Source organism: Megascapheus bottae, chromosome 1, assembly GCF_031878675.1.
Source record: "Megascapheus bottae isolate mThoBot1 chromosome 1, mThoBot2.hap1, whole genome shotgun sequence".
Lineage (NCBI taxonomy): Eukaryota > Metazoa > Chordata > Mammalia > Rodentia > Geomyidae > Megascapheus > Megascapheus bottae.
In genome coordinates, this window is record NC_143509.1 from 28,412,547 (window position 1) to 28,436,026 (window position 23,480).

At 55.2% G+C, this 23,480-nt stretch overlaps 1 protein-coding gene across 3 annotated transcripts; it reads right to left on the reverse strand.

Moving 5' to 3' along the window:
• Positions 1–328: 328 nt before the first annotated feature.
• Uhrf1 (ubiquitin like with PHD and ring finger domains 1) lies at positions 329–23,255 on the reverse strand. Of its 3 annotated transcripts, none has more exons than XM_090340542.1 (17): positions 23,241–23,255; positions 21,753–21,927; positions 12,684–12,917; positions 11,983–12,143; positions 9,700–9,915; positions 7,092–7,192; positions 6,808–6,994; positions 6,294–6,417; positions 6,046–6,153; positions 5,544–5,648; positions 4,611–4,717; positions 3,720–3,882; positions 3,495–3,632; positions 1,580–1,700; positions 1,348–1,493; positions 947–1,045; positions 329–582 (listed from the first exon to the last, which is right to left on the reverse strand). In XM_090340542.1, the coding sequence occupies exons 2-17, from the start codon at positions 21,903–21,905 to the stop codon at positions 436–438; spliced, it is 2,310 nt and encodes a 769-aa protein (XP_090196668.1). In that variant the 5' UTR covers positions 21,906–21,927; positions 23,241–23,255; the 3' UTR covers positions 329–435. The 3 variants fall into 3 exon arrangements, with proteins under 3 accessions (XP_090196668.1, XP_090196674.1, XP_090196660.1); XM_090340548.1 differs by lacking the exon at positions 23,241–23,255 and adding an exon at positions 22,365–22,414 and having other exon boundaries at positions 1,592–1,700; XM_090340534.1 differs by lacking the exon at positions 23,241–23,255 and adding an exon at positions 22,365–22,413.
• Positions 23,256–23,480: the final 225 nt, after the last annotated feature.

The window sequence follows — 23,480 nt, forward strand, 5'->3', positions numbered from 1 at the left end:
TCACAGGGGGGACAGAACCCACAAGCCTTGCAAAGACTGTTCTCTCGGCAGCCAGACACCATTTCCTGGGGTCAGAATTCTGTGAATCTGCTCTTTTGAGCCACGTGGGAGCTTTTTTTGGGGGGCCCCCCCGCAGTTGCTGACTCCATCTTCAAACCATCGGGTTTTCTTTTCTGTCTTGCAGGTCAAGTGGCGGGCTTTGTATTTTGATTTTTTTTAAAAATTGCAAAAACGCAGTGAAGTCCACCTTTCAGCCAGAATGTGGGAATTCTTCCAAATAACCAAAAAAGGGGAGGGGGAGGGGAGGCGCTGGAGAGAGAGACAAGCCTTTGTAGGGAAACTACCTGTTTAAATAAAGCCCACTAAGAGAAAACCAAGGGCCAGCAAGGGCAGCGACTGGGCTGGGGTTCCAGGACGGGAGGAGGAGGGGTGGCATCACCGGCCGCTGCCATAGCCAGGGAAGAGCTGGTTGAGGACGCTCTGCAGTGGCTGGTTGATCTCCGTGACATAGCTGTGACCCAGGTCATAGCGGCAGGCTGGGCAACTGAACACCTGGGCTCGGAAGGACCTGTCCAGGCAATCCTGCAAGGCACAGGGCAAGGCAGATGAGGCGGGGGGGGGGCAGCCCCTCTGCAGGCCCTTCTCCATTCTGTCTTTTTCTATAGTGGCACCTCCATTTTTGTACATTGGAACCCAGGTTCATCCCTCCTTCCCCAGGGAACGCGGAGTGAAGACTCCATCGGTCTCCACTGGACTCCACGGGCCTCTCCAAGCAGTAAGCCAAGCACCTTATATCTAGGTACTCAGTACACCACCTCTTCTGCCCCCAGGACACCTCCTCAAGGAAGCCCTCCTCCCACAACAGGGTCACAGTGGCCCAAGGTTACAGGGTCCATCTAGGACCCGAGGAAGGCCACGGGCACACGTGGCAGGGCCAGCACCTCACCTTGCACACATTGTGCTTGCACACAGTGGTCACGGGCCGGAACACCAGCTCCTGGCAGCAGATGCACTGGAAGGCCTCCTCTACTTTACTCAGGAACACCTGCAAGTGGGGGCCGCCATTGTGTCCCCATCAAGTGGGGCTCGGGTACAGCCCCCCACCTCCACATTCTGCAGGAGATCGGGCACCCCAAGGCAAAGACAAAAGATGAGGAGCAGGGGAGGGAAGGGAGCATGAGAAGACTAAGTATCACACAGGGACAGAGCTTTGGGGTGGGAGAGGGAAGATTCTAGAAGGGGGTGGTGAGACCAGCTGCACAGGAGGCACACATGCTGTGAGCAGTGGGTACATCCAGGCCCAGAGGTGGGCACGGGGAGGGAGCCCACGCACGCGTGGCGACTCACAGGCCCTTCGCTGAGTGACTTGAGGACCTCGTCCCACAGCTTGGCGTTGCTCTGGTCTTCCTGTATGAGGCTGCTCTGCTCCGCTGTGAGGCTGTGGGGCTCCAGCTTAGTCTTCTTGCTGCTCTGGAGCGCAGGGGTGGCCTGGCCTGGCAAGAGCCATGGAGGAGACAAGGTGAGGGGAGCAGCTGGCAGAATGGGGAGGGTGTGTGGGGCAGGGGGGGGGGACACCCACCTGCTGACTTACGCTTCCACAGCCCCTGTGTGGGGGACATTAGGGTTCCCTGCCCGGCGGCTGCGCCCCTGCTGTTCTCCTTGTCCTTATTGGCCAGGGCTTCTAAGTAGCCTTCCGGGTACTACAGGGGGGCAGGGGGGAACATGATGTGATGTGACAGCAGAAGACCCCACTCACCAAGGCCTATCAAAGCTGGGCTGGCCCCAGCCCCACCCTGACCCCCCCAAAGGCACCTAAGGGCAGATTCCTGTGCACCAGATTGTCACTGGCTGGCAGATCTGGGTGTGACAGGCACAACTGTCTTCCCACCCTGGAAGGTTGGCAGTTCTATGCCACCCAGACAGAAAGGAAATGAAACCTCATCACAAACACACCAGCCAGGAGTGGTGGTGTCTACCTATCATCCCAGCTATGGGGAAGAGTCTTCTGAAAAATCCTTCCTCCTCCCCTCCCCCATATTAAAATAAGACTAAACCAAAAAAGGGCTAGGGACATGGCCAAGCATAGAGGGCCTGCCTAGCAAAGTACAAAATGTTGAGCTCAGATACAAAACCACCACACACACATATATAATATATAAACATATACACACACACAATATACACCCATCCCACTTTATTCATCACCATCCATACCTACTAGTAGACAGATACCCATGTATATATGCCCGTATAGTAATGAATAAAATGGGCTGGACATGGCTTAGCAGTCATCTCTGTGGGGGAGGCACTGGGTCCCACCCCAAGACTGCAAGAAAAAAGCAAAACCAAAGCCAAGTGTGGAGCCTGCTTCCTGGCCAGTACTGTTCAGCTGGCCACTAAGTGTCAAGAAATCTTTTCAGCGGATTGGAGGCATGGTCTAGGTGGTAGAAGGCCAAGCCAATAAGTAGAAGTATCAGACACAGAGTTGAAGTCCCCATCTCAGATAAAAAACAAAAGGAATCCTGGAATTCAAGGAAACTTCCTTTTAAACAACTGGAGGCCTAGGGCCTTTTTTTCTGTGCTTTGTAGACCCCTAACAGAGCCTTACATTGTTTGGCTACACTGCAAGCCCAACCAACTTAAGATTGTTTTCCTGTATCGTGTGCTCCATTGTGTGTGTATGTGTGAATATTGGTGATATGAACTCTCAGCCAGGCATTGGTGACTCACACCTGTAATCCCAGGTAATCCCAGCTACTCAGGAGTTTTAAGGTTTTAGTCTCAGCAGGAAAAGTCCCCAAGAATCTTATCTGCAACAAACTATCAAAAAGCAGGGAGTGGGGCTGTGGTTCAAGTAATACAACAGCTAGCCTTGAGCAAAGAAATTCAAGGACAGCTGAATACGCAAAGCCCTGAGTTCAAGCCAAGACTGGCCTCTTAATTTACAAATAATAAAATGACTAAAAATGTCCCCTGTGTTGCCTTTCTTCTCTGGCTCTGGCAATTCCTGGGGTACAGGAGCACATTCAAATGACAGCTCCTGTAACCCCCTGGGGGAGGGGCAGGCCCTATCAGCTTCTCAGTAGCAATTAAGAATCCTTAAATAGCCCCACATTTATCAAGCTGGGAAGCAAGCCCTTACAGCAGGAACAGAAGACACCAGAATTACACTGGGAGGACTTTTGTCTTAGGAACTTACTATCTGCGATCTGCTCTCAGGAAACTGGGTGCAGAAAGGGGAGCCCTGCAAGGTCCTGGATCCCTGTACTTTCTACCAGTTCTACCTGCTCTGATGCTGGAGCAGGAGGGGAGGCAGTTCTAGCGGAGACCACCACTAAGCAGCCTCTGACCAAGGCCCAGGTGCTATGTCCTGGGGTCCTGGAAGGTCGTGCTGAAGGACAGGGACCCAGGAGAAACCTTGAGTGGGCCAGCTGGGCCCTGGGGTACAGGAGGCAGTTGGGGAGGACAGGGGTGCTCGGGGGCTTTGCACACACCTGCATGGTGAGCCCCAGTTTCTTGATCCGGTCCTTCCCCTGCTTGGTCCAGGGCCCGGGCTCACTGTCATCCCTCCGCAGTAGGTACCGCCACACCAGGAAGCCAGACTTGCCCTTCTCGGGCCAGTACTTCACCACCTGTGGCAGGGACAGGGGGTGTCAGGGCAGGGCCCAGGGGTGCGGGGGGCAGGGCCCAGGGGTGCGGAGGGCAGGGCCAGGACTCACCTTGTAGATGCCGTCATAGCGGTTGCCCTCAGCCGGGGCGTACTTGCTATGCTTGCCGCCCTTCATGTTCCGGACCACCCGGACAGGCTTCCCTGACCTCCAGTCCTTGGACTCCGCCCCTTTTATGTCATTAATGGGTGCCGAGCAGTTGAGTGCCAGGGCCCTGTGGAGAATTGGACCAGTGTCTCCCCCAAAGAGAGGTACAAGGCCCTCCCTGGAAGGAGGGAGGAATGGGGACCAAATAGGATCCCACTGCACTCGGGCTTCCTGAGAAGAGGGCACACAGTCGATTACTGGTGGCTCACACCTATGATTCTAGTTTCTCAGGAGGCTGAGATCAGAGGATCATGGTTCAAAGCCAGTCCAGACAGGAAAGTTCACGAGACTCTTATCTCCAATTAACCACCACCAGAAAACTGAAAGTGGACAAGTGGCTCAAAGTGGTAGAGTGCCAACTTAGAGCACAAAAGCTCAGAGACGGCGCCCAGGCTCAGCCCCAGGACATCCACAAAAAAAGTCGATTCCTTGCAGGCTTACTTCCTGACTTGGCCAATACAGAGCCATGCTCGCTCGCTCGTTTCCTCCCTCCCTCATGGCCCACAGGTGCTTTCTGCACTAGGATGGCAGGACCCCACAGTTGCAGAAAATGGGCCCCACACAGCCTTGGAAACGAAAGAAATCCCTTATGGCCTTTGGATGTTTGCTTCAGACAAGGGGCTGGAGGCATAGCAATCTCAAGTCAGGAGTTCAAACCCCAGAAATGCATAAACAAAAGGGACGGAGAGCAAAAATATCCATCATCCCCTCCCCTCTCTGGCCATACCAAGACCAAAACCAAGCACAGCACAGACAAGAATGAATAGACAAAGAAGAAATGTGTTCTCCACAAACCTGTTGGTGTTGGTGAGTTTCTGATCACATGACTGTTCTGCAGTCCGCTTGTTACCGGAAAGGTCTCTCCCTCCACTCCCCGTGTATGTGAAAAAATTCCCATGGTCCTGGGACAGATAAGACAGAAGTCGGTCATGCCTGTAAGCCTAACTACTCGGGAGGCTGAGATCTGAGGACCAAGGTTCAAAGCCCAGCCTAGGCACTAAAGACTGAGAGACTCATATCTCCAGTTAACCACTAGAAAACTGAATTGGTGCTGTGGCGCAAGGGGTAGGGTGGTAGCCTTGAGCTGAAGAGCTCAGGGACAATGCACAGGCTGCCCCCCCCCAAAAAAAAGCAGAGTGAGCAAAGCACTAATGCTCACCTAGAATCCCACTACTCAGAGGCGGAGATCAAGAGAATAGGGATTCAAAGCCTGGGAAGGAAAGTTTCAGAGACCCCATCATAACCAATAGCTAGAAGCCATGGCACCTGATTAGCTCAGCTTCTGTGAGAAGTAAAATGTACGTAGATTGGCTAGGCGCTGCCAGTGGCTCACACCTGTAATTCTAGGAAAGCTGGGGCAGAGGAGAGGTTTTTTTGGGGGGGGGGGCAGGGAGAGTTCATGAAAGGGTTTAAAAATTGATAGCTGCTCTGGGACACCAATGGTTCATATGCCTGTGATCTCAGCTACTGGAGAGTCAGATCTGAAAATCACTGGGCAAAGCTAGCCCAAGCTAAGCTGAGACTCTTACATCCAACCAACCATCAAGCATCAGAAGTAGAGCTGTGGCTCAGCAGAGATGCTCAGAGACAGCGCCCAGGCCCTGAGTTCAAGCCCTAAATGGGGCTGGGAGCGTGACTCATGTGGGAGCACCACCAAGAGGAGGCTGTGATGGTGTACCTGGGTGCTGGGCCACAGCCTAAAGGTGAAGCCGTCCCCGGCATACTCACCACGTCATCCTCGTAGCCGCCGGCCAGGACCAGGGAGTACGCCCCGTCGTTGCTGCGGCCATGGATCCCTGCCACATGTGGCCGGTGAACCCCGGATTCGCTGACCTGCCAGCATTCCCCAGGAGATGAAGGTCAGTCCTCAGCTACTCCATGACAGGCTTCGGTGTGACCAGCCCCACCCCGGGGGACCCAGGCTCTCTTGGAGGGACGTGGGCATCTCAACACCCAAGACACTGTGTGGGGCCCCTGTGCACAGGGCTCCGGCATCTCCTCCCCTGGTACCCAAGCCAGGGCAGGTCTGTCATCATGAGCCCCCATCTTGGCTGCGGCCAACTTCCCTAAAGGTCTTCTCTGGGCTGGGCAATGCTCAGGACCCGGTGGGTTGTGTCCCTGGCGATCCCTAGTCGGCTTGTGCCCTCCCATGCCAGCCCAGACTCGTGGGCTCCAGCCTCTACCCTGCTGGGCCACTGACAGGAAGGGGTGCCGATGCAGTCTCAGGTACCTGGACACGGAACCGCCACATGGTGCCCACGGGGACGCCGGGGATGGGTCCATAGTGGTTGGAGGGGACGATGGTGCACTCCTTTGTGCGGCCGACACACGCCATGCCCTGGGCAGAGGTCAGCCAGTGAGCAGGGGCAGCAGAGCAGAGCCCGGGGGGGGGGGGGGGGGGGGGGAAGTACATAGGGAAGGGGAGCAGAGGGAGCAGGGGCAGGAGGGCGGGGGACAGAGTGGGTCCTGCGCCCCCACCTTGCCCCAGTCCCGCTGGGAGGACGAGGTGGCGGAAGCCATCTTGGCCTTCTTCTTGCTTTCTCGCAGCCGCTCTCCCGCCAGCACCACCTCGCTGGCGTCGTTCCGGCACTCCGGACAGTACCTGCACGGGCAAGGCTGGGTGAGTCACGGGGCATTCTGCCCACAGGCCTGGACGTGACAGTCACCGAGCACTGGTCATTGTGTGTGGCCCAGAATCTGGGGTCACACAGGCTTTCACATGGCGAAGCCCCCTCCCCCCCACCACACACACACACACACCAGGGCACCGGCAGTGACACTGCACAGGACAGGGGCTCTCCTTATCCTTCAGGGGCCAAGAAAACCCAGCGGGCCATGTGCCAGCTCCCATCCGTGACTCAGTTTCCCCATCTCCACAGGGGAGGGGTGAGAACAGTGTGGGGAGGAGTATACTGTGACATAGGTGATCAGAGCCGGAGACCATGTCTGCTGGGGACGTACCCCGCCCCTCCCCAAGGCCCGGGCCTCTCACCACTCAGCCTCGGTGGGCACACTGGTAAGGGGCGGGCACAGGCAGTACAGGTGGTAGGCCATGTCGCACTCGTCGCACATCAGCTGCTTCTCGGGCGCCTCACGGCCCCCACACAGGTGGCAGGCGCACACACGGCACAACTTGTTGGGGTCATCCTTGCAGTACTTGCAGGACGGGCCGCTCTTCCCTGAACACGGGAGGCCTGGGTCAGCCATGCCTGCTGGGCAGGGGGGGCAGTGGGGAACCCCACAGCAGGGAAGGCCCAGTGGGGTGGAGGGACTCACGTCTCAAGGGGTTCTCTACCATGGGGCTTGATTCTCCGGGGCGCTCGATCTTGAAGACTTCATCCACAAAGACAATCCGACAGTCATCGAGAGAGTTGTCCCTGCGGGAGGAATGTTCTGGAATGTTACAACACTCTAGCTGCCCAGACCCTTTGCAGAGCAGCACAGACCGCTTCTGAGTTGCCAAGGCCAGACCGGAGGCTCCGAGGGCTGCGCTCAGCCTGGTGACTCCAGGCAAAATGGCAAAACCCTGTTTCCAAAAACGCTGTCATCAGCAGACTCAGCGGGAGCCTTGGCACACGCAAGGCCAATTAGACCAGAGTCGACGGCATCTCGGCCGAGCATGGGCTGTACATAGCAAACACCATAGCAACGTGGAAGCAAAATTAGGGGCAGCCTGGTTCGTGCCCATGAGAACAAAAATATGAGACCCTATTTGAAAATGAAGCAGTAAAAGCAAACAGGGTTAGGGGTGCAACTCGAATGGCAAAGACCCTGCCTAGCAAGTCTTAGGCGTCTGTGAAAAACCCTCGTGCCACCACAAATATGTGCGGACACAGAAGGAAAGTCTACCAACTGGCCAATGGAAAAGAAGATTCACCATCTTCCTGTGGGTACAGTTAAGTCCCACCACAGCTTGTAAGAAGCATAATGCCACCACAGGTGAGCCCTGCTCATGTGGGGCACTGCCCCATGTCCCTATCCACCCATCTACACACACAGAACTGGGGCCTATACTCATGCCTGTCTGTAATCCCAGCTACTTGGGAAATCTGGTTCAAAGACAGTTGAGCAGAAAGGTCCATACTAAAGATATGGCTCAAGTGGTACAGTGCCACAGCAATCAAAAAGCCAGAGGCCCTGAGTTCATGCCCAGCTACCAGCATGAACAAAGTTATTGAGGCCTGGGTACCAAAACAATCATAATGTGCAGATACCATGCACCACAGTCTGGGGATTCCAAAACTGGGAGCAGGGAAAGACAGTCCTATGGATGTGGCCGGGACTTCCTATGAATCCTTCGCCACTGGCCAGTCAGAAGATCAGTCCCGAGCTCCTAGCAAATCTAATCCTGATTGACCCACACCTGCTGCAGAGGCAATCTTCATCATGACCTTCATCAGACAGCTGACATCACAGCTGACCACAGTGCAGTCAGATGAGGACTGACACAGAAAGACAAACAAAATCTCAAAGGAAATTTTAAAAGATCAAACAGAGCTGCAATCTGAGCTACTTAGGAGGCTACTCGAAGCCAGCCTGGGCAGAAGTCAAGGAGACTCCTATCTTCAATTATCCATCTAAATGCCAGAAGTGGAGCTGTGGCTCAAGTGGTACAGCACTAGCCTTGAGAAATCTGTCAATGCCTACATCAGAAAAGAGAAAACAGAGCCTCACAACTATTGTCCCAGCTACTTGAGAGGCTGAAATCCAGAGGGTCACAGTTCAAGACTAGCCAGGACTAAAGTTTCTCAAAACCCCAAGTCAGTCAGTAAAAAGCTGGGTGCAGTGGCTTGCACCTCTCATCCCAGCTATGAGATTCCAAACAGCAGTAGCACATTCCAGGCTAAGCTAAGCACAAACGCAAAGACGCTTGGAGTACCTGATCTTTACAAGTTGGCTGTGGAGGTGATTACTAACAAAATATATTTTTCAGCTGCTCTCTGGGAACTACTTTGTCATTTTCCATAAAGGAAATCTCATTAATGGCTGCCTCGTCAACAAAAGTATAATATTTTCCCACAAGGATACCAAGAGTGACTTTAGAAGTGGGGTCTTAAAGTACTGGACACATATTTTTAAATTAATGTACTTGGAAAATTAAGATTATATATTATGAATGTTAATTTTTGTTGTTGTTGTTCCAATTAACCACCAGAACACTGGAAGTGAAACTGTGGCTCAAAATAGTAGAGTGATAGGTTTGAGCAAAAGAGCTCAGGAACAGTACCCAGGCCCTGAGTTCAAGTCCAGTGACAAGAAGGTGGAGGGGTAGGAAGGGGAGGAGAGTGGGGAGGGAATACTAAGAGTGTGGCTCAAAGAGCAACCTACCTAGTAAACGTGACTGAACTCCAAACCCCAAGTACACACATGTGTACACACACACACACACACACACCCCAAGCGCGTGCGCACATACACAGGAAAATATCTCAAATTCCGAAAAATCCTGTATTAGAAAAAAGAGCAAAACCAACCCAAAGCAAGCTGAAGGAAGAAAACAAGAGCAGCAGTCAGTGAATGAAACTGAGCTGGGCATGATGGCACCTGCCTATCATCTCAGCACTGGGGACAGCTGAGGCAGGACTGCTTGAACTTGAGAGTCTCAGGCCAGCCTGGCAACCCACTGAGACGCCATCTCAAAAACAAAAGGCAGAAAGGACCAGTCAGTCCACGGCACCCTGCCGGGGTTTGGCTTAGTGCTGTGTCTCGCTGCACCCCAACAACCCCGAGTTCCTGAAGCTGCTCCCCAGACTTGCAAACCTGCACCAGGGCTTCTGACCCTCAGCCCCTCATGTTCTCCTCCAATAGCTCAGATAACATGGGGACAAAGGGGAAGCCTCCCAAGGGCGGGTGCAGGGCTGAGGACAGGGCGGGAAGGGCTCACCCCAGCATGACGTGGGCATAGAGTTCACGTGCCGTCCTGGTCTCCCGCTTCCTGACAATCTCTGCGTCGTACCAGAAGCCCCGCTCCTTGGGCTGGTCAGGGTTGTAGTTGAGCATGACCACTTGACCCACCTCCAGCTCCTGCCACGAGAGCACTGTGCGGGCGCGGGCACGGACGTCCCTGGAGTTCATAGTCACCACGCCATTCTCGGGGTAGCTGCAGGAAAGCCCTGGCCTGAGCCTGCATGCTGCCACACTGGCTGGCTTCAGTGGGCAAAAGATGCCACCTGCCACCCCCACCCCCCTGAGCATGCGCTGAGCACAGGCCACAGCTGAGGGAGGGGGCAGTCTGGGGGTACAACCTCCCAGGGGCCACCCAGGACCTGGCATCTTCTGGATATGGGATCCTGGAGAGACTCTGAGAAGTATCTTTATAAGACAGGGGGCAGAGGGGTCGACATCACCGAAAGATCCAGGCAGGGGAGAGGAGGAAGGAAGGAGGGGAGGAGAAAAGGGAGAAGCGAGAGGGAAGAGGAGAAAGAGGAAAAGGAGAGGTAGAAGGTGGAGTGGCCACAACTTTGAGAAAGCACAAAAAAATTTACATGAACCTCCAAGACAGATTCACCCCCAAACCTCGGAGAGGCTAGCTGAGCCAGCATGGTGACCCAAATCTCCAGCCATCACAAACTGCAGAGAAACTAGTCCCGTATCTATAACTACCCAGGTTTTGGTGCGCGTTTGCCAGTCCTGGGGCCTGAAATCAGGACCTGGGCACTGTCCTTGGGCTTTCAAGGCTTTACTCTACCACTTGAGCCACAGCACCCTTCTGGTTTTTTCTGTGTATGTGGCACTGAGGAATTGAACCAAGGCTTCGTGCATGCTAGGTGAGCACTCTACCACGAGGCCACATTCCCAGCCAGGACCACTCAGTTTTTGACACTGGTTTTTGGCAGTACTGGGGTCTGAAGTCAGGGCCTCCCACTGGACAAGGACTGTGGCCTAAGCCCCACCCCTGATAACTGAGCCATACTTCCATCTCCCAACCACACCCCTTCCAATGACACCAATACTGGAGAAATGTGGAGATGTTTAAGATGCTTTTTCCAGCTGGGTGCAGTGGCTCACGCCTGTAATCCTAGCTACTCAGGAGGCTGAGATCTGAGGATCAAGGTTCAAAGCCAGCCTGGGCACAATAGGACCTGAGACACTTATCTCCAATTAACCTCTAGAAAACAAAGTAGGGCTTGTCTTAAGGGTAAGGCAGTAGCCTTGAGCTGAAGAGTCAGGGATGGTGCCCAGACCAAGTTCAAGCCCCCTGACCTACACATACACACAAAAAAACGATGCTTTTTCCACATGTCAGCCATGAAAGTAGCTGTATGAAGCACACACACATCAACATGGCTTGGGGACTATCCCTCTAACAGGAGGTTCCAGTTCTAGACACGTGGAGGCCTTACACCAAAGACCCTTTATCTTAATTCTGTAGCTGGGTGCACACAATGGCAATCAAGTCATCCCAACTACACAGACAGCATAAACACGAGGATCCCAGTCCAGGACTCGTCAGGCATTAAAGTTAAAAGAAAAAGGGAGGCCGGGAGTTTGGTCTAGTAGTAGAGTGCTTGCCTAGCATGCACGAAGACCCAGGTTCCATTCCTCGGTACCATACACATAGAAAGAAGCCGGGAACGGTGCCGTGGCTTAAGTGGTAGAACTCTAGCCTTGAGAAAGCCCAAGGACAGTGCTCAGGCCCTGAGTTGCCTGGGACTGAAAGCAAACAGGACCAGACGCCAATGGCTCACACCTGTCATCCTAGCTACTCAGGAGGCTGAGATCTTGAGGATCACGATTCTAAGCCAACCCAGGCAGGGAACTCCATGAAACTCTTCTCCAATAAGAGAGGAGGCAGGGCTGACAGCTGTAATCGAGTCAGGACATGCTGGCCCTCACAGGTCCCCCTGGCCAGCATCGTGTCCTTGGTGACCAGCCCTGTGTGCAGACATGCCAATCCTGTCCCCCAGCTGGGGCCTGGGACACAGGGAGCAGCCGCCAGGGCGGAAAGTGGTCACAGAGGAAGAAAACAGAACAAGAGAAGGAGCGCCCCCTACAGGCTGTGCCAGGCAGCACGCTCCCGGGGGGGGGGGGGGGGGGGAACCCTGTGTCTACCCAGGTCACTCACAGGGGTCTCATGGGAAGATTCTGGTTGTGATCGCCCCATTGGGCCCAGGTGCTCTGGAGCTGGCGCCCCAGGGTCCCCCAGCCCACGGCACAGGGCACTCACTCGTCGTATTTCACCCGGTACACGATGTCCTCCTCCAGGGTGGGGATGGCCGTGGAGCTGCAGGGCTCATCTTGGGCCGGAGCCTTCCTCAGCACCTGCACCACCTGAGCCTCAAACCACGCACCCATGCTGGTGTCCCGGGCGTCCACGTACTCGTTCACCTGCACAGCAACAGTGGGTTTATTCTACCTCTACCCTGGGGACCAGGAAGGAGTGGGCCACGGGGGGGGGGGGGGGCAGTGGGGAGGGATGAGGTTTGTTTGGGCTTCAAGGCAAGAGTGCAAACTCAGAGCTCTGCATTAGGCTGGCAGCAGTAGGGCAGTACACAGAGGCACGGAGGCAGGGGGTTCCTCTGTGGGCAGCCTGGGCCTGCAAGTCTCCCGAGTTGTGCCAACATGTGCCCAAGCAGCGCCTGGTAAGAACAGGAGCCACAGGCCCAGCCAGACAGACACTGTCCAGCCACAGCGAGTTCCCCGTTTGTCCAGAGATGTTAGAAACCCAGGCTTCCTGTGCAACCTCTAGAAACTTCTACCAATCGGTGGTCCTAGGCTCTGACACTGGCCCTAGCTTCAGTCACCAGGGACACCCCCCCAAGGCCCACACACGAGTGGGTGCCAGAGATAGTACACCTGGGCCCCTCTTTCTGGGGTCCAGGCCGGCAGGGGGCTCGGGCCATCTGCAGGCAGCTGCCTAGACCTCACCTTGTACAGCCCCAGGTCCGTCTCATCCATGGCGTCCTTGTCACCCGCCGCCTCGCCGTGGGTGGAGGACTTGTCGGACTCACTCTGGCCCAGGCAGCAGCCAGAGTCGGTGTCAGACAGCTCCGAGTCCCTCTCCTTAGAGGTGGATGGCAGCCCCAGACTCTGCCGCACGAGCAGCTGGATGGTGTCATTCAGGCGTACGTCGTAATCGAAGAGTGTGTGGCCATCTTCCATCTGCAGAGACGCAGAGGGGACATTTGTCCTGGGCATGCCAGGGGGTACAGGCAGGCCCAGCCCACTGAACCGCCATCAGCTCCCAATCAAAGGTGAGTACACAGGAAACATCTGGCCACATTTGGAGACACTGGTGGTCATTCCAACAAGGGGACCAGGGAACAATTCTGGCAAGAGGACCTGCACAGTGAGTATTCTCATTTTCTCTTCTGAACCCACCCCAGTGCTCTGAGCGTGCGCAGAGGCCTGGCTCTCAGTCACTGGTCAGCCTGCCCACACCCAGCATCCTCAGCTTTCCCTCCGCCCATACTAAGATGCATCACTGCTTCCAGCAATCAATCTCTGGGGTGCAGCAGTCCACCTGAGCCATCAGGATCTCAGCCTGTTCTCTGGGGAGGGAGGGAGGAAGGAACTAAGGCCTCTAGCTCCTCCCATGCTCAAAAGTCCCGCCTGGCATGACAACAGAATCCTTGTGAGTTGCAGGCTGGGCCCCAGGGTGCCCAGCGAACTCAGCACAGGTGCCCAGGTGGCAGGAAACCCATCACTACAGCTCACCCTAGCTGCAGGCAGGTCTCTGAGGCAGCCAAACCCAGCTTCTGTCCCACCTGCCTGTTCACAGACAGCACAGATGGGAGAACCTCCAGGTTGGGGGCAGGACCCCAGCCCTCCAACTTGGGCACAGCTCTGAACCAGCAGAGGGACCAAGACCTCTGAACAGGAGGAGGGACCAAGACAACCAGCACATAGGTCATAGACATCACATGACATCAGTCCCCAGAGGAAACCAAGACAGACAGACAGCATGGTCAACCTCACAGTGGAGCATCACCCAGCCAGGAACAAGCTAAGGCTCCAACTCTACTACAGCACAGGACACCCAGTGACAGAAGCAGGCGTGAAAGGCCCAAAATATTCTGCCAACATCCAGATCAGATGACTCCAGAGATAGGAATGGGGGCGGGGGGCATGGAATGCGGGTGGGGACTATTGAATGGGGGTCAGACCTTCCTTTAGAGATGAGGTGGTTCTAAAGATCACTGCAAGGGATTCTCACCTGTGAGTGGACCTAAGAATAACGGATTATACCCTCCCTCCATAGGGAACTCAAGGATCTGTGGGCAGTGGGCACCTGCCGGACAGGTGTCAGCAATACTTCAGAGGCAGGAAGACCGCAAGGGTGAGGTACAACGTGAGCTGCATACCTTAACACTGTCTCAAAAATAAAAAAGGGGGGCTGAGAGTTTGGCCTAGTGGTAGAGTGTTTGCTTAGCATGCGCGAAGACCTGGGTTTGATTCTTTGGTACCACATACACAGAAAAAAAGCCAGAAGTGGTGTTGTGGCTCAAGTGGTAGAACACTAACCTTGAGAAAGCTCAAGGACAGTGCCCAGGCCCTGAGTTCAAGCCCCAGGACTGGCCAAAAGAAAAAAGCCAGCCCAGGCAGGAACACCCATGAGGCTCTTAACTCTAATTACCAAAAGCAAGAAATGGAGCTGTGGCTCTCAGTGGTTAACTCCCTAACCTTGAGTAGAAAAGCTCAGGAACGGGCAGGGAATTGGCCTAATGGTACAGTGCTTGCCTAGCATGCGTGAAGACCCAGGTTGGATTCCTCAGTCCTGCATACATAGAATATGTGGCAGTGGGGCTGGAAGTTTGGCCCAGTGGTAAGTGATTGCCTAGCATGCATGAAGACTGGGTTCAATTCCTCGGTACCACATAGAAAAAGCCAGAAGTGGGCTGTGGCTTTAAGTGGTAGAGCACCAGTCCTGAGAAAGCTCAAGGACAGTGCTCAGACCCTGAATTCAAGATCCAGGACCATGATTAAAAAAAAAAAGGGGGGGAGGGCAGGGAAACAGCATGTATAGCCTACACTGTGTGATTACTGCTGCAGAACCTTCTGGAGAAGGCGGGCTCAGGAAGGACATAGAGGGATCTGCTGGTTACTAAGGAAAGAACAGGCAGCCTCTAAGCACTGGGACACTGCCATGGTAGACGTTTTGCCCAACCACAGGACACCCCCAGAGTGGCCAAGGGATTGAAGCCTGTATGGAGGGAAGACAGTGGGGTGTAAGCGGCTACCCTCACACCTCTCGGTCTAAAGAGCATGAGTCTCCCTAGCCACTTTTTGAAGACTACTATCCCCAGCAGAGCTAAGAACTCAAAGGACAAGGCACTCTGCATGGCTCTGTGAGCACAGCACACCCCACTCGTGTCCCTAGGTGAACAGTACTGCTTGAGCACCACCAGGTACAACCGCAGCCACACGTGCCCAAGGGTGGCACAGAGCAATAGTCATGGGTCACCCCTGCATGGCGCCTACATTGCCACTGGGAGGGCCCGGAGAAGAGGGCAGGCCCCACATCTGCAGACATGGCACAGCCAGAGGCCCCTCTGCCAAGGGCAGTGAAGAGAATGACCATGAATCAGCCCCCAGAGGAACAGGAAGTGATGCTCGGGGGAGGAGAGTGGCACCCTGTGGTAAAAGCCAGAAGACAGAGGAGCCTAAAGAGCCTGGCTCACAGCAGAAACTGTTGGGAAGGGGAGGCAGTGGAGAGGTGGTAGCTGGTGGGGGTAGAGACAGGTGACAGCCATGGCTTTGTGCTGCCAGGCCGGGTCCTGACCCAGGGAGATCAGGGTGGCCAGGCCAGGTCCACCCCTCCTATTTCCCCTCTCCCCACCTCCACATTCCTAGCAGCACTCTGGGGGCTGGGCAGCCCCAGGCTGCAGAGTTCACAGCCACATGGAGGGGGCTACTGAACTCAGATTCCATGAGGGAGGCATCTTACAAGATGGTCGGGCTGTTCCCTGAAGTTTCCAGAAGGGCTCACAGAGGGCAGGTACCAGCTTGTACTAGCCAGGGACAGGAATATAAGGCCCCTCCCCCACAATGCACCAGATCTCCTCTGCACAAGCGCAGACTTGTGTGCACATGTGCATTTCTGTGTGTGTGTGTATCTTTCTCACTTGGGCTAGACTAGTTACAGAGCCACTCAACACTGAACCTTCATGGTTGGTTCCAAGAGCCTAAATCCCCAACCCGGGAGCCAGTGGCACTAATAAAAGCAACAAAGACCCGGCCATGGGATGGCCACAGGTGCTTCTGTTGTTAACAATTAACCAGGAAGCTGAGTGCTGGTTGCTCACACCTGTCATCTTAGCTACTGAGGAGCTGAGAATCACACAGTTCAAAGCCAGCCAGGGCACAGGAGCAAGTCCATGAGCACTTGTCAGAAAAAGCTGAAGGTAGCGCTGTGCCTCAAGGGGCACAGGGAAAGCACCCAGACCCCCAAGTTCAAGCCCCAGAACCGACCAAAAAAAAAAAAAAAAACCCACAAGGAAACACGGGCAGGAGACACACCACAGAAGCGTGGGGGAGCCGCAAAGCCAGACAGGGTGCAGCCAAGGCCGATCCTCTATTTCTGGGATCATCCAAGTCGTTTCCAGAACGCAGTGGGGCACAGGCGGAGGAGGAGGAGCCCCAGGCGGAGGAGGAGGAGGAGGCCTGGACCAGGACGAGGACCAGGACCCCCAGCGCCCTGCTGGCGGGAGGAGGAAAAGCAGCAGCGGGAGGGGTAGGGTGGGGGGGATCGCGGGAACTGAAGATCGCAAGAAGAAAAAAAGGCCTGGGAAATTGTGACCAGGCCCGTGATGTTGCCGGTGTGTGACGTCACCACCGCGGCGGGGGTCGGGGCGGCGCGCATTAAGTGAGGGCGCATGCGCCCCGGGCCACCCACCACGCATGCGCGCCAGGTGCCGCGTGGTCCCAGGCCCGCGGGCCAGGGCGCTGGGGAACAAGGCAGAAGCCATCCCGCAGACGGGCTGATCTCCGGGACCACCGGGTGGGCACGGCTGAGTGCAGGGCCCCTAGGCCACCTCACACGAGTGAGGGCAAGACGTTAAGAAAAGCCAGGCGCTGGTGACTCTCAGGCCTGAAATCCTCGCTGCTCAGGAGGCGGAGATCTGAGGATCCTGGTTGGGAGCCAGCCTGGACAGGAAAGTTGGTGAAGTCTTATCTCCAGATAACCACGGGAATGCTGGAAGTGGGGCTGGGGCTCAAGTGGTAGCGTTGCTAGCCTTGAGCTGAAGAGCTCAGGAACAGCGCCCAGGCCCCGATTTCAAGCTGCCAGACACTGAGGGCTTGTCTGTGTAACTAACTCAGGAGACTCAAGGTCTGGAAGATCTGGGATCAAAGCCAGCCTGAGGCAGAAAAATCTCCAACATTCTATCTCCAAATCAGCAGAAAACACTGGATGGAAGGGTCCCCCTCCCAGTGGGAAAGCACCAGCCATGACTGGGAAATATTGAGAGTTCAAGACCCTCAATCCAAGCCACAGTACTGGCACACACAAAAAAAAAGGTCTACATACTCCCATGTCTGCCATCTACCCATGTCTTCTCGAGGACCTTAGAGGTGAGAACACAGGTGGCACTTCAGGCTGGCTCAGGGGACTGTGAGAGAAACAGAGTTCTAAGACAGCTCAAGTTGTTATGGCTGAGCAGTGGACTTTGGCACTGGAAAATGCATTCTCCACTGACCTGGCCCAGCCACAGAATCCAGAAGTGAAGGTGAACAGACATCCAACTGCATGAGACATGGGACAGAAGGGTACCCACAGGAAGAAGGGCCAGCCAGCCAGCATGCCTGCAGGGAGAGTGGACCTGAGACTTGGGAAGAACAGGTCAACAGTGACAAGCAGGCCTGGCTCAGCCACAGCTGAGGACCTGGCCTAGACCAGCACCAAGGGGCTGGTGGGGTCAGAATGCTTGGCACAATGATAGCGACATGGCGTGGCCACTCTTTGGAAAAGCTGAGGAGCTCATGGAGTGATAGGTGACAGCCTGGGGCTGCCTGTGTCTAATTGCATGTCTAATATCAATGACCAGTAGAATCCAAATCAACAGTTCTGGGGTACCCCTGATCATCCTGGGGGTGTAAAGGCTATTGGGACCTATTCCTGGCACATTCCAGAGCCCACTGTTCCTTCCAGAAAAGTTGGGTCCGCCAACTTAAGCTGGTTGGAAACTGGCTCAATTCCAACTGTTCTTAAAAAACTTTAACCAGGCACTGTCCGCTCACACCTGTAGTCCTAGGAGGCTGAGATAGGAGGATCATAGTTCAAAGCCAGTCCAGGCAGAAAGTCTGAGACATATTGCGAAGTGCGCATTAACAAAAAAGCCAGAAGTGGTTCCAGTAGTCAAGCACACAAAAGCTCAGGGACAGAGCCCAGGCCCAGAGTTTAAGTCTCAAGACCTGCACACACGCATCTATGCTCAAACACACACAGCTTTCTGCTTCTGCTGCTTTGTGTTTGTTTTTTGCCAATCCTGGACTTGAGCTCAGGACCTGAGCACCGTCCTTGGGTTTTCTCAAGGCCAGAACTCAACACTTGATTCACAGCACCACTTCTGACTTTTTCTCTCTATATATAGTAGTACCGACGAATCAAACCCGGGTCTTCGTGCATGCTAGGCAAGCATTCTAACACTAGGCCAAACTCCCAGCCTTGCTTTGGTATTCTTGAAGCAGGGTCTCCCTGGGTTATCCAGACTGTGCTTGAGCACCTAGGCTCAAGTGATGCCCCTGCCAGGGTATGAAATACGTCTCCCTGGCACACAGCCACATCCATTCACATGGCTTCTAAACCATAATGGCCAGGACTACTAGGTCAGCAGCAGACTCAGGCTCACAAGGCCACCATTCATTGTCACACAGCCCAGGAGGTATGGTGAGCCTGACTGGCACTCACAGGCTCCACGACCATCCTAGGAAGGCACTATGGGAGTGGGCCCTAAGGAATAGAGACCCTCCCTTACAGCTTCGGGACAATGTGATGACCTCTGGCAAGTATGAGATCTACTACCTGACCCACCTTCAAGGTAATGGGCCAAGCGAGAGGGTATTGTAACTGTCACCCCAGCAAAGACACTCCCCGGCTATCTGACTGATAGATCTGACCCAGGCTGTTTGTCACCAACTGGGTTTGACTGTCCTCATGCAATGAGGTGCCATGTCTGTGGCCATGGCAGAGGTGAGGTCATGGGGTGCATAAGCGCGTTCTGGCTGATCAGGAACCAGGCTCAGCATACCCATTACCTAGCCTGCTGAGCCTAGCTGCTGAGTTGCATCAGGGCCCATCCCATCTCAGTCTTGGAAGGTGTAGAAACAGAAGTTAAGGGCATAGGGGACAGCGCATGTGCGTGGGAAGTTAGGCTCGGCTAGTCCTGGGACTTGAACTCAGGGCCTATGCACTGTCACTGACTGGACTTAAGCTACACCTCCACTTCCAGCTTTTTACTAGTTAATGGTAGAAATGAGGGCTTATGAACTTTCTTGCCTGGACTGGCTTGAACCGTGATCCTCAGATCTCAGCCTGCAGAGTAGCTAGGATTGTAGGAACGAGTCACCAGCACCAGGCCCCATTGCTATTTTTTTTAAGGAAAGTGTTAAGAAAAAGCCAGCTGCCAGATCCCCTCCTGCCTGGGTTGAGACTGGGTAGGAAGGAGAGTCCCTCCTCCCCCCTGCCAGCTCACTAAGCTCCTACATCTGTAACCATCAAGAAATATAAGCGCCACACAGTCCAGAGGAGAGACCACCATGACTCCCCCACTTTGAAGCAGACATGCTGTACTCCGCTTTCAAGTTTCACTTCACCTCCCTGGAGACCTTGGGCTGCAGGACCATGTTTCTTTCAAAAGAAAAAATAAAAGACTACGCATGAATACTCTCTAGAACCGCCTCTGTTTAAGAACAGCCTGCTGGTACTCCCCTGCAAGTGAGTCAGGCTGACTTCCAACATTCTCAGCTGGCTTCCGGCCCGCTGTGTGCCTGGCCCCTCCTCCTGTCACCCAGCACCTCCTCCTGGCCCCTACCTGGGGAAATTGCATCACTAACTGTCTGGGCTCCTTTCCCTTTGCGGAAACAGGAAGCAAGCACTTTCTCTTACAGAGCTGGGGTGTGGGTACAGACCTGGGAAGGGGGGCAGAGACAGCTGAACTCAGAAGCACATTGCTGCCTTCAGTCTTGGACATCAAGGTTCCAGGTTCAAATCCAGACCAGTCTGGGGTGGCTTTCTACCCCAGGGACAGGATAGACTTCCTCCTGGCTCTCATTCTGGGATAAAAGGCCTAACCAACAAGGGCCTGGCTGTGTGGAACAGAGCTTCCCCTGGGTGTATAGCTTGGCAAGCTTACAGATGTGACAGGCAGACACTTCTGTCTAGGTGTGGACACACGTGTAACTCCAAGCACTATGGTAAACATGCATACACTTCCCTCCATATAGCTATCCAGGCCAGTTAACTAATGAGCCCGCTAGACAGCTGTCCTCAATGTACTTTGAAATAAGTGCACCCAGCGGGAAACATGGCCTGATGGCTGGACAGAGGACTGACATCTTGGAAGAGCTGAAGATCCTGGTTCAAGACCAGCCCAGACAGGAAATTCTATAAGATACTTATCTCCAATGAATCACCAAAAAGCCAAAAGTGAAGATGTAGCTCAAGTGGCACAGCACTGGCCTTGAGTGAAAAAAAGGAAAGGGGCAGTGTCCAGCCCCCAAGTTCAAGCCCCAGGATGGGGGGACACATGCGCACACATCTTCATACACTTGATACCATGCTGAAGTGACGACCTGTATGGCCAAACAAGATCCACTTGAAAGCCACTAAAAACAAGTCAGGGTGGGAGGAAGGAAGAAGAAGGAAGGTGGCCCCCAGCAGACCTTGGCTGGGTCATGGTGCCCCTGCCCAGGCCGGCATGTGGCTGTTTTCAGGCTCTGCTCTGGGCTCCTTCCCAGGCAGGCAGGCAGGCAGGCAGGCAGGCAGGCAGGCAAGGGGGAGAGGCTTAGCTCTGAATCCTGAGACATTTAAGTCATCCAGTGTCTTGTGGGAAGGCAGCCTGAAGGTCTCCCAACAAATTAATCATCGCAGCTCATGGGAGTTGGCTCAAAGGGGCCTCCCTAGCCCCTAGCCAGGCCGGCACAGTGCCGGTTTTCCAACCTAGACAGTAGGTGGCAGCAGTACCCAGCTCGACAACAAAGTCGGGCACAGGCACACTCGGCTGGCGACTTTTTAATCCAGTTTAGAGAGCTCGTGGCCTCCTTGCTGGAATTCACAGTTGGCGGCAGCTCCTCCACCATACCATCTCAGCACCTTCAGGAACCCTGCTCCCAGAATGCACCACTGTCCCCCCAAGACACCAACCAAAGGAGAGGCCCCCAGTACTGACAAAACAGCGTCCCAAGTGTGGATTAGCTGTTCCGCCAAGATGGCGAGCCCAGAAAGGAGGTAAAGGGGGAACGATTGCTAGCACAGAGATTCCCCAACTCCGACTTCCACCGAGCTCATCGAAATACCAAAACAAGCCGGTCTGAACCTAAGCAGGGTGGGCTGTGGGGCAATCAGGATGTGGTTTATAGGAAAAACCTGGTCCCTCCCATCCTAATTGCTTGATGATTCCTAGCCCTTCAGGGAATTCCTCACCTCTCAGGGAGCCACCTCTTATCTCTTTCTCTAGAAATTATTTCAAGGGGTGCTTTAAAAAAAGAAAATTATGTAGCCGACTTTAAAAGCCCACGCTCTAGACTACAGAGTGCCAGCTGCCGGGTCTCGTGTGTCCATGTACAAGCCTGGCCTTTGTTCCTCTCAGGCATTTGAGGTTTCCGTGTAAGACGGGCTCCTTCCTTCCGGGAGACATGAAGCGGGACCGGATGAGAGGTGGGGGGGGAAGACTGTGTGTGAGTGGGTGGCTGCAGAGGCGGGCTGCCTGTGTACCAGGCAAGAACAAAGGTAGGACTCTGGGGGTGAGAAGCCTGCTTAGGGGTAGAGGGGGGGCTTACCTGTTTACCCCGGTAAAAGAGCCTCTGCAGGCCCGGCTCCACGTGAAACAGGTCTTGGATCTTTCGCCGTAGCTCCTCGACTTTGGTGAGCCTGGACAGGGAGTCTATGGTGTAAGTCTCCTTCCCATCCATAGTACGCACCTGGACCCACATGGTTGCAGTTGCTAAAGGGGTTCTGGGGAGAGGAAGAAAGCAAGACCTGAGGTCAGTGCTGCCTACAAACCATGTAGCCATGCCAGGGTATTGGGATGTGTGTGGGGGGGTTATGTTGGCTTTTGTCCAGTGGATACTAGGTAACTTCCAGATCACCCTACCAGACCTCTCAGGGCCACTAAATGAGGGAGTTACTGAGGACCAGATCCTCCAGATCCTGCGGGAACAAGTAGGACTCTCAGGACCCACCCGGAAAGGGGAGGGGGGGAGAGGGTGTCAGACCAGCCAAGACACCACAGATTGTTGGAAGATTGAAAACTCCATCCAGGGTTTTAGAAAGGAAAAACTCCTGAGGCCTGGACGCGCTCCACCCACCCCAGGAGTGGACGCAGCTGTTCATTCGCTCATTCATTCGTTCGTTCACTCATTCATTCATGCCTCCTGGATACTTTTGCTAACCCAGGGTTTTCGTTCAAGTCTGGAACCGGCTGGAACTTCCTTCACAAGTCCCAGAGCAACTCGAAAACAAGGACGGCCGAGATGGCAGGACGCCACCACGCGACACCCCACCTCGAGCCTCGGGATGTCCTAGGGGACAGCGGAGGATCCCCTCGACACCCCCACCCCATCCCGGCCCCGCCGGCGCGCGTGCGCCATGCCGCCGGCCCCGTGGTGGCCATGGCAACCGGCCACCCCCGAGCGCCCCTGGAGACCCTCCTGGGGACCCTAGCACTCTCCGATACCCTCCGACCCCCGACAGCCCCCCCTACAAACTCTCACCGACCCGCGCGAGTCTCGCCAAACCACCCCACGCCCACCCCCAGCGCGGGGTCCGACCGAGGGGCCCCCCGCTGGACAAGTACCGCCCCCTTCACTCCAGTCGCTTCTCTTATTGGCTCAGCAGGATCAAGACGCCCCGCCCCGCTCTCTTCCTATTGGTGGAGACGCGCCCGGGGAAGTCAGGGCGCGCGAAATCAGGCCCGGGCGCCACAATTGAACTGCGGGGCTCCCCGCGCGCAGGCGCGGAGCCTTGACATTCTCACCCCCCCACCCCCCCACCCCCCCACACACACACACCCCGCACACACAGACACACACACACACACACGCTCGCACCGCGCAACCCCCGCGCCAATCGCCCGGCCCCGGCGTTCCGGGGAGGAAGTGGGGAAGGGGACCTTACGGGACTCACATGTACCCACGCCAGCTGCATGTCCCTATTCACGCGGGAAAAGTTCTGCCGAGTGTCCCGCTCGCAGCAGAAGAGCTGACCCAGGCTGGCACCGCTGCGCCCAGTGTCCCCACCACCCCACCGACACCCCCCAGGCAGCTCACCCCTCTCCAAGCCGCCGCGATCTCCTCCCGATTGTAACCCGGAGCACCCAGGCCTAACCGACGCCAACCAGCCCGGCTACCAGCTGCTCTGATTTGTTTCCCGCGAAAACTCGGCATTTGGGAGCTGCGGGGGCCGCGGGGGGCAGAGTCGGGGGGCGGGCTCCTGCCTCCTGATTGGTCGTGGCAGTGGCGGGAAGCGAGGAAGGAGGTGGGGGCGCCCCCGCCTCCCTCCACTCCACT